This window comes from Gopherus evgoodei, chromosome 1, assembly GCF_007399415.2.
Source record: "Gopherus evgoodei ecotype Sinaloan lineage chromosome 1, rGopEvg1_v1.p, whole genome shotgun sequence".
Classification (NCBI taxonomy): Eukaryota; Metazoa; Chordata; order Testudines; family Testudinidae; genus Gopherus; species Gopherus evgoodei.
This window is the reverse complement of record NC_044322.1, coordinates 108,337,931-108,353,728: the sequence shown is the minus strand read 5'-3', so window position 1 is coordinate 108,353,728 and position 15,798 is coordinate 108,337,931. Positions and strand designations below refer to the sequence as shown.

General features: G+C 45.0%; 1 protein-coding gene across 6 annotated transcripts in view; it reads right to left on the bottom strand.

The window, feature by feature from the left end:
• The window catches only part of ARHGEF7 (Rho guanine nucleotide exchange factor 7), a 220,589-nt gene that overhangs the window by 47,559 nt on the left and 157,232 nt on the right, over window positions 1-15,798 (bottom strand). For all 6 annotated transcript variants that reach the window (XM_030568714.1, XM_030568751.1, XM_030568722.1 and 3 more), the window contains exons 14-16: window positions 8,431-8,509; window positions 6,510-6,649; window positions 677-901 (exon numbers count right to left, since the gene is read on the bottom strand). In XM_030568714.1, coding sequence (XP_030424574.1) covers window positions 677-901; window positions 6,510-6,649; window positions 8,431-8,509 — 444 coding nt within the window. The remainder of the gene's footprint in view (window positions 1-676; window positions 902-6,509; window positions 6,650-8,430; window positions 8,510-15,798) is intronic.

Genomic DNA, 15,798 nt, shown 5'->3' with positions numbered 1-15,798 from the left:
GGAAGGGCTACTTCCTGAACCCCGCTAACTAAACTAACCATGTTAGCAAAGAAACACGTATAACCATACAAATATATATATAAAAGGGTTATAACTGCATAATTATATACGAGAAAACGAGTAGCTAGGGAAGTGGAGGTCAGCTAAGCCGCGCTCCACTGTTCCAACGACCGACACGGGCGGTAAGAAGGAACTAAGGAGCGGGTGGGCCGGCAGGAGTATATATGGAGCGCCATGGTGGCGCCACTCTAGGTGGCGACCTGCCGGCCCACTGAGTTGCTAGGGTAAAAGTTTTCCGACGAATGTGCACGCGCGGCGCGTACACCTAACTGGAATGGATATGAGCAATCACTCGAAGAAGAACTAGATATATGGGAAGTAGGAAAAAAAAAAAACTAGGAGAAAATCTTCATAGCTGAGATAGGGACGCATGAATGCAGAGGATTTCCACTCCATCTGCCCAACAGATGATGATGATGATGATAATAATAATGAATACAAGTGGGCACTAATCAATTACCACTGTTTCAGTGTTAACTTAATTTAAGTGAAAACATACACAATATAAACACACATACAGAACTATAGAAGATCATGATATGAAAAGAACTGAGTTACACCTCTTAAGTGTAGTCCTGTACTTTTATGGTAACATTTCTGGGTTCCAATACCTCACCTCTTTATAACAGAGAGCTGCTGAAGGCCGTAGTGGAGGTGCAGGTCGTAAACAGCTCAAGCTCCAAGGTTTGGGAGTTTTAGGAGGTTCCAGAGGTCCCCAGTTTATAGTGGTATGTGGAGTCCCATGATGTGAAAGATGTGGAAGCGTGTGGTATGCAGGAGTCAGTGGTATTGGTTTGCTGTCTGAATGTTTGCTGGATGGTGTTACTGGATGAGAAGGAAGCTGCCAAATTAAAAAGTAATTTTCAAAAACAGAAAATCATTTACACTGGCTACCTAACATTTCTATTTATTACAGCTCCAACTAACACAGTTTTAAAAGCTGAATATTTATTGACAACAGAACATAATTTCATTCAAGAAACTATAATTGTCTACCACACAAACAGTATATATTGAACCACAACAGCTATAAAATTCTTGCTCACACCCCTTTCATGCTTCACATTTAAAGAGTGAGTGCAAAAGAACAATTTAGTTTAACTCACTCAAATTTAGAATTGCCAGGAAATTACCTGCAGAGCAGATTAAAACTCAAAAGTTCTGGTTTGTGGCGACATTTGGAAATTAGTTTTTGAACTGAATCAGAACAAAACAAATATTTTCCAAATTGCCTGCAAATCAGTTTAATACATTTTTCATTTCAGAATTTTGCTACAAATTTTGTTAACATGTTCTCCATTTTCCCATTAATTTTCCATTATTTCATAACATGTCCACTAAAACTACTATTAACATCATAATATGGCATAATAGTTGAAATATCTTATTTTATATTTTATTTTTAAAATCATTGTAGACAGCTGCTACTTAGTGCAGACTGAAACATTTTATCTTCTTTTCTAGGTCCAAGTGTCTCTTCTGTGTTGTAATGAAACAATCTGACACAAATAAAATACATGAAATATAATAATTAACATAAAACTTAAAATAAGAACAGACTGTCATATTATGACACGTCAAAAACAGCTATGTAAATTGTGCATGGCTCTTACTGACATATTATGAAATGATGAAAAACTAAGATACAAATGAAAAAAAGCTATAAAATAAATTATAATTAAAAATGATACTTCAGAATTTCCCAAATGTAAGGTTTTTCAAAACTAAGCCCTGGTCTACACTACGAGGTTAAGTCGAATTTAACCGCATTAGGTCAATTTTATAAACAAACAATGTGTCTACTCAACCAACCCCATTACATTGACCTAAAGGACTCTTAAAATCGACTTCTGTACTCCTCCCCGGCGAGGGGAGTAGTGCAAACATCAACCTTGCTGGGTCAAATTTGGAGTAGTGCAAACACAATTCGACAGTATTGGCCTCCAGGAGCTATCCCAGAGTGCTCCAACGTGACTGCTCTGGACAGCACTTTCAACTCCGATGCACTAGCCAGGTATGCAGGAAAAGCCCCGGGAAATTTTGAATTTTATTTTCTGTTTGGTCAGTGTGGCAAACGCAGCAGCACAGGTGACCATGCTGTCCCAGAATCGCAAACAAGCTCCAGCACTGACCGAATGGGAGACACTGGATCTGACTGCTGTATGGGGAGAAGAATCTGTGCAGGCCGAACTCCAATCAAAAAGAAGAAATGCTAACATATGTGCCAAAATTGCACACGGTATGGTGGAGAGAGGTTACAACAGGCATACACGGCAGTGCCGTGTGAAAGTTAAGGAGCTCAGGCAAGCCTACCAAAAGACAAAGGAGGCAAATGGTCGCTCTGGGTCAGAGCCCCATACATGCCGCTTCTATGACCAACTGCATGGCATTCTAGGGGGGGGACCCTACCACTACCCCACCACTGTCCGTGGACACCTGCAAGGAGGGAGTCTCATGCAACAGGGAGGAGGATTTTGTGGAGGAGGAGGAGGAGGAGGAGAATGCGCAGCAGGGAAGTGGAGAATCAATTCTCCCCGCAGCCAGGACCTTTTCATCACCCTGGGACCAATACCCTCCCAAGGCGGGATCCCCAACCCTGAAGCCAGAAAAGGCACCTCTGCCGAGTACACATTTGTAACTACACTACAGGGTTTAAAAGCAATTGTGTTTAATATTTGATTTGCCCTGATGACTTGGGATTAATTTGCGGCCAGTACAGCTACTGGAAAAGTCTGTTAACGTGTCTGGGAATGGAGCAGGAATCCTCCAGGAACATCTCCATGACGCTCTCCTGGAGGTATTCTGAAAGCCTTTTCGTCCTCCACGGTAGGACACTTTACCACATTAAGAAAGCAGCAAGTAGTCTGGAATCATTGCAGCACAAAGCATGGCAGCGAATGGTCCTGGGTTTTGGTTGCATTCAAGCAATATTCGGTCTATATCTTTCTGTGTTAGCCTCAGGAGAGTGATATCATTCATGGTCACCTGGTTGAAATAGGGGAATTTTTGTAACGGAACAGTAAAAGGACCCTGTTCATGCTGGGCTGTTTGTGCTTGGCTAAAAGAGATTCCTGAGAATACCCACGTGGGGAGACGCGGGGGAAGGCGGAGAGGGGTGAAGGACTCATCCCAGAGAATAGCCACATGGTGGAGTGGGGGGAAGGGTGTGCTGCACATCCACCTGAAAACTGCAGCCCCTCCTTTTAAATGGCAAACCCAACCGGCACTGCTTGTTATGGGAAAAGAGGGCGCTGCTGTTTGAAACCATTCCCACATGTTATGAAGGTGGAAGAAGCCAACCCGGCGTACTCTCTGGCTTACCGTGGCTGCTTGGAAACCGAATTCTGTTGCCCAGCTGTGTGTGATGTGTCACCAGACCAGAAGGCGCCCAATATAAAAAGGCAAAATGCGACCTTGTACCTAAAGCACATGTGCTGTCTGCTGTTAATTGCTTGATTCACTGTGAAAGAGTCTCCCTTTTGTTCTCAGAAATGTATCGTCTTAAATTCTACTCTCTCTTTTTATCCCCCTACAGATGCAAATGTATCTCCACTCCCCCTATCATCTTTGTCTCTGAGGTTATCACATTAGAAGGCAAAAAAAAAACGCACTTGCGATGACATGTTTTCCGAGCTCATGCAGCCCTCCCGCACTGATAGAGCACAGTTGAATGCATGGAGGCATTCAGTGGCAGAGGACAGGAAAGTATTAAGTGAGCACGATGAGAAGAGGCAGGCGGTGATGCTGAGCTAATGGGGGAGCAAACGGACACACTCAGGAGTCTGGTGGAGCTGCAGGAAAGGCAACAATAGCACAGACCACTGCTGCATCCACTGTATAACCGCCTCCCCTCCTCCCCAACTTCCATATCCTCCTCACCCAGACACCTAAGAACGGGGGGGGGGGGGGGGGGGGGAGGGAAGAGGCTCCAGGCACCCAGCCACTCCACTCCAGAGGATGGTCCAAGCAACAGAAGGGTGTCATTCAAACAGTTTTGATTTGTAGTGTGGCTACAATAAGCAATGTGGCCTTGTCCTTCCTTCCTCCCCCACCCCACCAGGGCTACCTTGTCAGTTATCTCACTTTTTTTTTTAATTAATAAAACAGAATGCATGGTTTTAAAACAACAGTGACTTTATTTCCTTTGCCAGCTGTGATCGAAAGGGGGAGGGTGGTTGGTTTACAGGAAATTAAAATCAACAAATGGGGCGGGTTTGCATCAAGGAGAAGCACAAACAACTGTCACACCGTAGCCTGGTCAGTCATGAAACTGGTTTTCAAAGCCTCTCTGATGCACAGCGCGCCTAGCTGTGATCTTCTAATCGCCCTGGTGTCTGGCTGCTCAAAATCAGCCACCAGGCAATTTGCCTCAGCCTCCCACCCCACCATAAATGTCTCCCTCTTACTCTCAAAGATATTATGGAGCACACAGCAAGCAGCAATAACAATGTGAATACTGGTTGCGCTGAGGTCTAACCTAGTCAGTAAACAGCGCCAGCGAGCTTTTAAATGTCCAAAGGCACATTCTACCACCATTCTGCACTTGCTCAGACTATAGTTAAACTGCTCCTTATTACTATCCAGGCTGTCTGTGTATGCCTTCATGAGCCATGGGAACAAGGGGTAGGCTGGGTCTCCAAGGATAACTATTGGCATTTCAACATCCCCAACCGTAATTTTCTGGTCTGGGAAGTAAGTCCCTTCTTGCAGCTGTTCAAAAAGCCCGGAGTTGCTAAAGATGAGAGCGTTGTGCACCTTTCCCAGCCATCCCACGTTGATGTCGGTGAAACGTCCCTTGTAATCCACCAATGCTTGCAGTGCCAGTGAGAAGTACCGCTTGCGGTTTTACGTACTGGTTGGCAAGGTGGTCCGGTGCCAAAATAGGGATGTGCGTTCCGTCTATCATCCTATCACAGTTAGGGAATCCCATTGCTGCAAAGCCATCCACTATGACCTGCACTATGACCTGACCAGAGTCACTATCTTTGATAACAGAATGTCAATGATTGCATTGGCTACTTGGAGCACAGAAGCCCCCACAGTAGATTTGCCCACTCCAAATTGATTCCCAACTGACCAGTAGCAGTCAGATGTTGCAAGCTTCCATAGGGCTATCGCCACTCGCTTCTCAACTGTCATGGCAGCTCTCATCTTGGTATTCCTGTGCTTCAGGGCCAGGGAAACAACTCACAAAGTTCCAGGAAAGTGGCCTTATGCATGCAAAAGTTTCGTAGCCACTGGGAATCAACCCATACTTGCAACACTATGTGGTCCCACCAGTCTGTGTTTGTTTGCCGGGCCCAGAATCGGTGTTCCACTGTATCAACCTACCCCACTGCCGCCATATGCCACATCCCGTGCTTTCAGGAATGTCTGTCTCTGTGTCCTCCTCACAACTGTCTCGTCCTGGCGGTTCCTAGCCAGGTTCTGCACATACTGCAGTATAATGTGCTATGTGTTTGCTATGCTCATAACAGCAGCGGTGAGCTGAGTGGGCTCCACGCTTCCCATGCTATGGCTTTTGCACGAGTAACCCAGGAAAAAAGGCGCGAGAGGATTGGCTGACATTGCTTACATGGAGGGAGGAGGTGAGGGAGAGAGGAGAAACTGACAACATGTACCCAAAACCACATGCGACAATGTTTTTGCCCCATCAGGCACTGGGAGCTTAACCCAGAATTCCATTGGGCAGCAAAGACTGTGGGGATTGTGGGATAGCTACCCATAGTGCACCGCTCCATGAGTCGATACTAGCCATGGTACTGAGGACACACTCCGCCGACTTAATGCGCTTAGTGGGGAAATGCACAATCGACTGTATAAAATCGCTTTCTAAAGATCGATTTCTATAAAATCAACCTAATTTCGTAGTGTAGACATACTCTAACTTTTTTTTCTTTCATTTAGAAGTTTCTTTGCCCTGCAGGAACATTAGCCAAAATCAACACTTTCATCAAAAACAACATTTTGTAAAAGAAGCATTTTTTTATCAGAAAAAAATGTTGTGATGAAAAAAGTTTCCACACCAGTCTTAACCTGCTTTGCCATCGTGATGCAGTATAACCCATTATTCTAAGGACAATTAAAGGAAAATATCAAATGCAATATTCAGGCATAACAACAAAAAGCTAGAGATGGAGTCTCAGCCTTTACCACAAATTTCCTGAGGGTTTTCTTTTTCATCTCCTGAAGCCAAACTGTTAAATTACATTAATATATTTTGTATCTGTGCACGAGTGACCAAACCTTTCTTCTAATTTTGAAAATATATAAAGCAAATTGGGTAAACAACAAATTGAGTCAATTAAAACATCTGGTTCCTGTTACTGGTGAAAAAAAAATCAGAATGATTTACACAGTAGTATGAGATTCATAATCCAGATAATCTTTCTCCTAACAACTCAAGCAAATGCTTTTGTTTCAGCCCCTATGACTAAAGTATTTCTTACGGTATGAGATGGCACAGAATGAGGTTTAATAGTGGGATTCCCAACAGTTGTAACTTTGGTTTGCTTCTGCAGATGATCCACCCATTCATGCAAATCTTGTTGGTTGTTACATGATACTAATATCCGCTCAATCATATTTCCTAGAAGAAAATACAAGATTTAGAAAGTCTAAAATACAACTTTATTTTATTCTTTAGAAACACTAAAATAGTAATAGTTTTTTGTCACGCACTGAATCCTTGTAGTATCTAAGGGCTGAACAAAGACTTAAAAGTGTATTATCTGTCCGAACGAATGATATTTCAACCCCTTTCCTCACTGTGATAGATTTTTCTTCAGACGTCTGTCTTTATAGACACAGGCCATTTTGCAATCTTTATTAAGGAAAGTTTATGCAAAGAAATTGATCGAGCAATTAAAGTCATCTTGGTCTCTGTTGAGAAACACAGATGAGGCCCCTCCACCAAAAACAATCAATCAAAAAACAGCATCCAATAAAAAATATATTACTTCATTTACCTTGACTCTTTATTATCCTGGGACCGATATGGCTGCAACAACTCTGCATATAGCATCTAACCTTATAGTTTCTCCCTAGACTCTATACAGTTACAGAACCACAAGATTAAGGCACACAGTTAGTGAGGAGACATGGATTGCTGAATCTTCAGCATGCGGCTGACACAGCTTAGAGTCTCCACTTCATTTGACTTGGCCAGAACAGTTGATTGCACTACTCAATGTTTAAAAGAGAGTGGTGGCACTGATCCAGTCTGGCTGCCTGACACTTAATCTAGATAACAAATCTGGGGTGAGAGTTGGTCACCTGGGGGAAAGCAACTGGAGGGCATTAGGAGGATGTCAGTGCTGCTAACTGAGAAGAGAGCAAGCAAGAGCGTGGGTGGGTGGGTGGTCCTTGGTTGTTCTGGTTTGCTAGGAGGTATGTGAGTTAGATTTTCAGCTGCCTCTGAAAGCAGCAATTGGTAGCAGCAATAACTAGCTTTGGCTTTTTCTCCCAAGTCATATAGCCAGGAGGTTGCAACTATTCTTTTGGCTGTAGACCTTGTGACCCTGATGACATTTTCATCCCCCTGAGATTAAACTATTTCAATAGAATCTACTTGGGGCTACATCTTAAATTTACCCAGAAACTGAAGCAGGTGGAGAATTCAGCAGAGCAGCCCTCTTGCTATGCAGTATATTTTTCTGTGAGCATGTAAAACTTGTCTTCAGTACCCTGCACTGGATCCTTTTGGTTTCTGGGGCAATTGTAAGTGTTGGTGTTGACCTATAAAACAGTAAATGGCCAGGAATATACCTAAGCAACTGCCTCTCTTCCCACGACAAACCACCAGTGGAGAAACCTGAGCTGAGGCCCCTTGGTGATGGGAGTTTGCTTCTGGTAGAAAGTTCTCTGCCAGAGATCCTCTAGAATTTTCTTCCTTTCTTGGTCCCAAGAAGTAGCCTGAATTTGCTGACTGTTAGAGACAGGCTACAAGGCTTGTCTTTAGTTCCTTGCTTTTAAAGGGAATAGAGGGAGAAAATATTTGTGAGGGTCTAGGCAATTGTGTTGATGGGGACAGGGGCCGGGGGAAAAGCTTATGTTTAATATAAAATGTGCTGCTTGGGGTACACAGGAGAGAACTGTGGAGTTAAAAATTATACAAAATAAACTGAGTGTCAAGGGCACACACAGCTGGGATGGGCAGTATTTTATTTTTTAATTTTAAACCAAGGAAGGCTGTGGAATCCCCATCATTGGAGGTTTTAAAGAACAGGTAAGATGAATTGGGATGATCGAGTTGTATTTAATCCTGCTTCAGCGCTGTGGATGGACTAGATGACCTCCTGAGGTCCCTTCCAACCCTATGTTTCTATGATAAACAAAAACAAAATCAACAGAAATGCTCATGAACATTACCTGCTATTTCAAATGCATTTCTGTGATTTTCACTGTCTTCTAACTTTGTGATGGTCATTCCTGTCATTGGCAGTTTTCCCTAGAAAAGTCATAACATTTTTTTTCTTTTTAAAAACCCAAAGATGTTTAATAGCTAAACATATACACATTTAAAATATGCATAATTCAAAAAGGCAAACAGATGATAAACCAGTAAATTGAAACGCACACATTAGATCATCAATAATGTTTAAAATTCCATGGAAAAATAACCAAATTACATAGCTTTTTGTGCCAAGGACAACTTCTGGGCTTAATATCATCAGTCAATCTGAAATCTGCCCAAGCTACGGGTAGTGCATGTAAATACATTACAATGCAAATTCACCAAGAGAGGACCTTGACCATCTGTGGATTTCAGACCTACTAGGAACACATATTTCCACACTTAGTGAAGTTGATAATTCAGCACTATAGATGGAACTTCTATCTGAGACAGTACCGAACCAAGACACCAGCCAACAGACCCTATGACACAGTGGAGGTGTCTTTCTGATGACATGTAAAACTGAGGACCTGTCCCTTCTTGTCATCAAAGGCTATAACATCACTTTATGCAAGAGTACCAAGGTTTTAAACAGAACTGGGCACGTAATTCACAGAGAATAACATAGTCAACAAATTACATTTCTTTTTCTGACCCAAAATGGTCTGCAAGCAGACTGCAGTTCTCATGTTTACTTAATATTAAATTAAGATGATTCACTAATTACTGCACATAATTTTTTGTCTGTAGCTCATTCAAATATTCCACATTTGAGCTATTTTAATGGGATATATAGGCCACATGGTATGTTTCTGTGTGCTAACTGGATGACGAACTCTTAGAATCAGGTTTCCAGTATAAATAAGTATATACACAAATGGAAATTCCACAAATATCCACCTATTTTTGCTTTTTCAAACACTGGTCCCTATGGTTATTCACTGTAGACAACTCACAAGAGGAGGAGAGTGTGAGGATCCGTGCTGTATGACAGAATACAGTCAGGACTGTTGAATCAAAGGATATACCTGCTGAGGTAATCTGGACCACTGCCTAGTGCCCGGTAAAGGTGCGTAGTAAGCACAATGTTGCCATTCTTCAGATTTTTGGAGAGGTGCACCTTGGAGAAAAGCTACAGAGGTAGCATGCACTGTATTCAAATGAGCCCTCACCCCGAGAAGGATGGGTTTCCATTTGTTCAAAACGCAGCCAAATACAGCCCAAAATCCATTTCAACAGCCTTTGTGATAAAATTTCATCCGTTCAGTGAAGGAGATGAACAAGCTTGGGAATTTTCTAAGGAGCTTTGTTCATTGCAGACAGAAGTTAACAGCTCCATGAACAACCAAAGAATTAAGGGTTCTGTCTTCTCCAGTGACGTGAGGTTTTGTGTAGAACATCAGTAAATGTGTGATCTGATTCAGGCGGAATTTGGAGGAAACTTTGTGATGAACTTGAGGACACTTTATCCCTATGAACACCATATAGGGAGTGTCTGCCATAAGCATCACAAGCTCCCCTATTCTCCAAGCAGAAGTAATTCCCATTAGGAAGGCTACTTTCCATGGAAAGATGGGGAAAGGAGTGGGGACTAAGGGCTTGAATGGCAGATTCATAAATGCTGACAGATGTAGACGGAGGTCTCAGTTAGGACTCAGTGCTGATACTGGAGGGAAGGTTCGGACTAGACCTTTTAGAAACCTCATAGTTGTAGGGCAGGTGAATATCTGTTAGAGAATGAAAAGCATTGATCACTGTCAGATGCCTGTGCAACAAACTATTGGATAGTCCCAGTGACTTGAGGAAGATAAGATATTCCAAGATGGCACAGATTCCAGAGTCTAGTTGAGCTACCTGGCGATGCATCAGATGGAGAATCTCTTCCACTTAGCAGGATAGTATTTTCTTGTGGAACCCTTTCTGCTGTTTTGAGAATGAACTCACCAGCCTCTGAGCACAATATTTCCATGCTTGATGCCAATCCAAACACTAAGCTGCGAGGTAAATGGATGTCAGGTGGGGATGGAGGGTTCTCCCTTCATCCTGAGTCAGGAGGTTCAGCAACTGTGCAAGCAGATGCATGGACACATGGACATCTGGAGGATGCTGGTAAACCAAAACTGTTTCAGCCATGTAGGTGCTGCCAGAATCACTGTCAATTTGTCCTGTTTAAACTTGTTCAGGACTAAAAGTAAGAGGGAGGCGAGAGGGAGAGAATACATTAGTGACTCTCACCACTGAACCAGAAATGAATCCCCTCTGGAAATGTGCCCTTGAGCAGCACAGGAGAAATAGGCTGGATACTTCTTGTTTACCTGGAGTGCAAAGTAGTCCCATGATGGTGACCCCTCCCTCACCCCACAAGCTGGAAGATGTTCAGTACCACTGAACTGTGAAGCTTCCAATAGTGCTGCCTGTGGAAATGTCTGCTGAGACTGTCTGCTAAGGTGTTCATTATTCTGGGAAAGTGCACTGCTGAGAGGGTGACCTGGTGTCAGGGGCACTGATTCCAGAGCCTGATGGCCTCTGTGCAAACATGGGCAGACCTCGCGACCCCCTGCGCTTGTTTATGTATAAAACTGTAGTTAAGTTGTGCAACATGATCAGAACACAATAGAAATGTGGGAAAGGCAGAAACCTTCTGCAAGCCTCCTGCACTACTCAAAGTTCAGATAGACTGAGTGTAGCTCAGATTCCTGTTGGGTCCAAGAACCTGCGCTACTTGGTTGTCCAGAAGTGCTCCCCAATCTAGTAGGAAGACTGCATCTGATTAGTTTCTTTAAGAATAGAAGGGACTTTCTCATTTTCCCACCAGTTGAAAGACAGAATGATCTGAGGGTTTACAACTCACCTATACTGTGCATAGCCATTCCTGAAAGCAACGAAGAAGGAGCCTAGAGAAGGGTGTTATGTACATGCAGTCGCCGATGTGGTCAAGAAGGACCAGACAGGACAAGCTGTCATTTGGGGATTCAGTCAGAGCTGGGCAAGAAGGTCTGTCATTATGAGGAATCTGTCCTGAGGTAAGCAAGCTTTGACTGAAGTCAAGCCCAGAGGCACTCTAACTGAAGTGGGCTTTTTCTAGCTTTACTTGTAGCCCTAAGGACTGCAAGAAGCTGAGGAGGGAGTCTACTGGACTTCCTGAGATGATTACTCTGCGAGAAGTCAGTCATCAAGATAAGGAAACACAAGGCTGCCCTGGCAATGCAAGTGTGCTGCTAACACAGAGAGTATCTTCATTAATGCCCTTGGGGCCATCAAGAGACTGAAGGGAAGGACTCTGTACTAGTAATGATCTAGGCCCACCGTACAGCACAGAAACTTCTTCTGGACGGGGGCATGTCTATACGAAAATAGGCTTCTTTCAAATCGAGAACTGTAAATGGGTCGCCTTTGTTGAGGGAGGGGATTGTAGAGACTAGGATGGTCATCCTTAATCTCAAATGGCTATGAAGATGTTTAGAAGTCTGAAATCCTAGGATAGGTCTATCTGCCTTGTTTCTTGGGAACAAGGAAGTATCTCAAATAGAAACCTTGAAGAGGGATGGGGTCTATGGCTCCTAGCTGAAGATGGGAGCCTATCTCCTATCTAAGAAAACTCTCATGAGATGAGTCCTTGAAGAGGGATGGGGAAGGGGATTTGAGTGTAGGGACAGAAGTAAATTCTGTCATGTACCCATGGAGATGATCTCCAGGACAATCTCGTCTGCTATGTTGCCATACTGGGAAGAAGCAGAACAGGTGGCCACCAAAGTGGGCGGGAGTATCCAGCTGAGTGGTGACAGGCTAGTGGCTTTCGATGATCCCATCAAAATGACTTCTTGGCAAGGGGTTGCTGATGAGGAGGAATTAATAACAGGGGTGGCTCATAAGCAATGTCAGCCAGTCCTGGTTGGCTCATAAGCCCATTGATGAAAAAAGGGCTAGGAAGTGGGATGCTATCTGTAAGGAGGTGGTTTAAAGTACTTCCTCCAAAGAATTGGAGCGTAAAATCCCTAGGGATTGGAGGGTAGCCCAGGAATAAGTGAAATGATTCATCCTTTTTTTCCCCCCTGAACAGAAGAGGAGATCCTCCACTGTTGCTCGGACATCCTTAGGGAGCCCCAGGGAACTAAACCCAGAAGCCCACCTGATGACTACCAAAGTTGTCATGGAGCAGGAAGTGGTATCAACTACATTTAGTGATGCCTGGAGGAACAACCAGGCTATGAGCTTCCTCTCATCCAGGATAGCTTGAAACTTTGATCTGAGCTCATAAGAAAGTATGCTAGTGAACTCAGGTTATGATAATTAATAAAGTCATATTATACTATCAAAAACAGTAAGCTGGTGGAAGAGAAATTCTCTCTCTTGAGACGATCCAGTTATTTTTGCACTCTTCTCGGAGGGGGAAGACCAAAGCTAGTGTAGACGACTGTGCTCTGTAACAGCCTGTACACCGGTGAATTTGGGATGTGGTGGAAAAAAACAGATATTGTGTCCCCCATTTAGGTGAAACAAAGTATCTTCAATGTCCTTTTTGGAGCTGGTGCATAGGCTGCTGGAGTGTGCCAAACAGCCTCAGTCAATTCCAGTATCGCCTTGTTGATGGGAAGCGCCACCTCGACAGGGCTTGTAGCTGGAGAATGTCTAGAAACTTGTGAGTAAAGTCCTGAACTTCCTCCAGAGGAACCTGTACATTAAGCCTCTTCAAGAGATACAATCATTAGGTGGAGAAGGCGGGGCTAGCATCATTGTTTCATCGGAAGATGAACAGGAGAGAACCATAGCTGGTTTGGGCAGTACTCACTGGTTGGGCTGTTCTTCCTCATAGCGCTCATGAGGGAATTGGGGCTCTTCCACTGAGGTGATCTCTGACCATATTCCTGCTCCAATCCCATGTAGCCAGAAGGCCTACTGTAAGGATCCAGAGCACCCTAATAGGACAAGAATGTAGGGTTGTATGGGCACAGAGGTAATCCTCATGTGGGAGTACCTCTGGTCCCAAGTCCGACAGTATGACTTGTGGGAGGCGACAGGGTACCCATGAGTCTCTGGAACCCCTGTCGGGCTAGTGTATTGGCTTGAGACCACTGGAATGGCCAGTGCATCATCCTCTGTTGCAAACTCATTAGAGGAATAACAGTCCTCAGCATCCACAGGTGGAGGCTTTTTTACCACATGCCTTGATATGCCATGGCTGGCATATGGAATTGGTGAGTGGTGCATTACTAGTGGTGGCAGCTTGATGCCATGGCTGGTGGAAGGGACTGGCAAGTGGCATACCAACTGTGTAGGAAGCTGTTTGGAGATTACCAGATCTGAGAGAAGCAGCAACTCCACCATTAGGTCCTTTCCAACCTTGTATGCAGTCATTTCTCAAATTCCAAATTAGGACGTATCTGACGGAGCTCTCCATGAAGCCACAACCAGACCCTGGGACTTCTGACTCCCAGTGGAGAACAGGAGGGGCTTCTATGCACAGATAGGTCCAATGGTACAGATTTGGGATGGCAGTAGGTGTTGGCAGTGGCAAGTTCCTCTTCTTCTTGCAGTGCAGAACTACTTGTGCAGAGGTTGACCACTCTCTCCTCTCCTTTGCTGATGCTGGGCCACACCATTCCTTTACAAAGGTGGGACGGTGTTTGGGTGTCCTGGCTCTCAGTACTGCTGGTACTGGCCGATGCTCCCAGGGAGCTCCAGACACACTTATACTGGGGCACAAAGTTTCTGTGCCTGACTTAGAAAGGGTAGAAGGAAAGCAGATCTCTTAGGGTATGTCTAAATCTAAAATTTTGCAGCGCTGGTTGTTACAGCTGTATTAGTACAGCTGTATAGGGCCAGCGCTGCAGAGTGGCCACACTTACAGCAACCAGCGCTGCAAGTGGTGTTAGATGTGGCCATACTGCAGCGCTGTTGGGCGGCTTCAAGAGGGGTTCGGGGAACACGAGAGCAAACCGGGGAAGGAGACCAGCTTCGCCGCGGTTTGCTCTCGCGTTCCCCGAACCCCCCTGCAAACCGCAGGGAAGGAGACCTGCTTGCACGGAGGTTCGGGGAACGTGAGAGCAAACCGGGGAAGGAGACCAGCTTCGCCGCGGTTTGCTCTCGCGTTCCCCGAACCCCCCTGCAAACCGCAGGGAAGGAGACCTGCTTGCACGGAGGTTCGGGGAACGCGAGAGCAAACCGGGGAAGGAGACCAGCTTTGCCGCGGTTTGCTCTCGCGTTCCCCGAACCACCCTGCAAACCGCAGGGAAGGAGACCTGCTTGTTCGGGGAACGCGAGAGCAAACCGGGGAAGGAGACCAGCTTCGCCGCGGTTTGCTCTCGCGTTCTCCGAACCACCCTGCAAACCGCAGGGAAGGAGACCTGCTTGCTCGGGGTTCGGGGAACGCGAGAGCAAACCGGGGAAGGAGACCAGCTTGATTACCAGAGGCTTCCTCAGGTATGCTGGGATACCTGCTTATTCCACGGAGGTCAAGAAAAGCGCTGGTAAGTGGCTACACTTGATTACCAGCGCTGGATCACCAGCGCTGGATCCTCTACACCTGAGACAAAACGGGAGTACGGCCAGCGCTGCAAACAGGGAGTTGCAGCGCTGGTGATGCCCTGCAGATGTGTACACCTCCTAAGTTGCAGCGCTGTAACCCCCTCACCAGCGCTGCAACTTTGTGATGTAGACAAGCCCTTAGAGAATTTAGGAGGGGATTTCTCTCACGTCTTATGAGGCTGTTTTTCCTTTCTGTTCTCCCGTCTCTGCTTGCTAGACAGCTTAAGTCTGGACTCAGATAACCCAGGACTGGGAAGCGCCGGGTCTGGAGGCGCACTAACAGGGAGATCATACCTATGGACAGAGAAGTCAGAAGTCCCAGGGTCTGGCTGTGGCTTCATGGAGAGTTCCATGAGATGCCTCCTAACTTGGAATTTGTGAGATTGTTCCAGACAAGGTTGGAAAGAACAACAAAGCTCACACTTGGCGGAATATGAGACTCCCATATTCACTAACCAGGAAGACCAGAGGGTAGCCCAGACAGGAATTGGAGCCAGGAAACTAACCTCAAACTAACTAACTACATTATTTAACTAATTATTTAACTAATTATTTAACTAATTAACTACAGAAAATAACTGTTTACAAAGAAACCTGAGTTGAAGGCAGGAACACTAGCACAGCCGAGGACACTGGTGAAGTTCCATCTTGTACCATGAGCAGTAGAAAAGAACTGGAGAGGCGTTCAGTCCGCGCTGCTCCTTATGCCCTTAGTTCGGAGCACAAGGAGGTGCAGCGTGTAGGCACGACCCAATGCCCACTGCTAGAAAAGAATCTTCCTGTCTTGTGTGCCTGCAGTGTGTGCCCACCCACAGTGA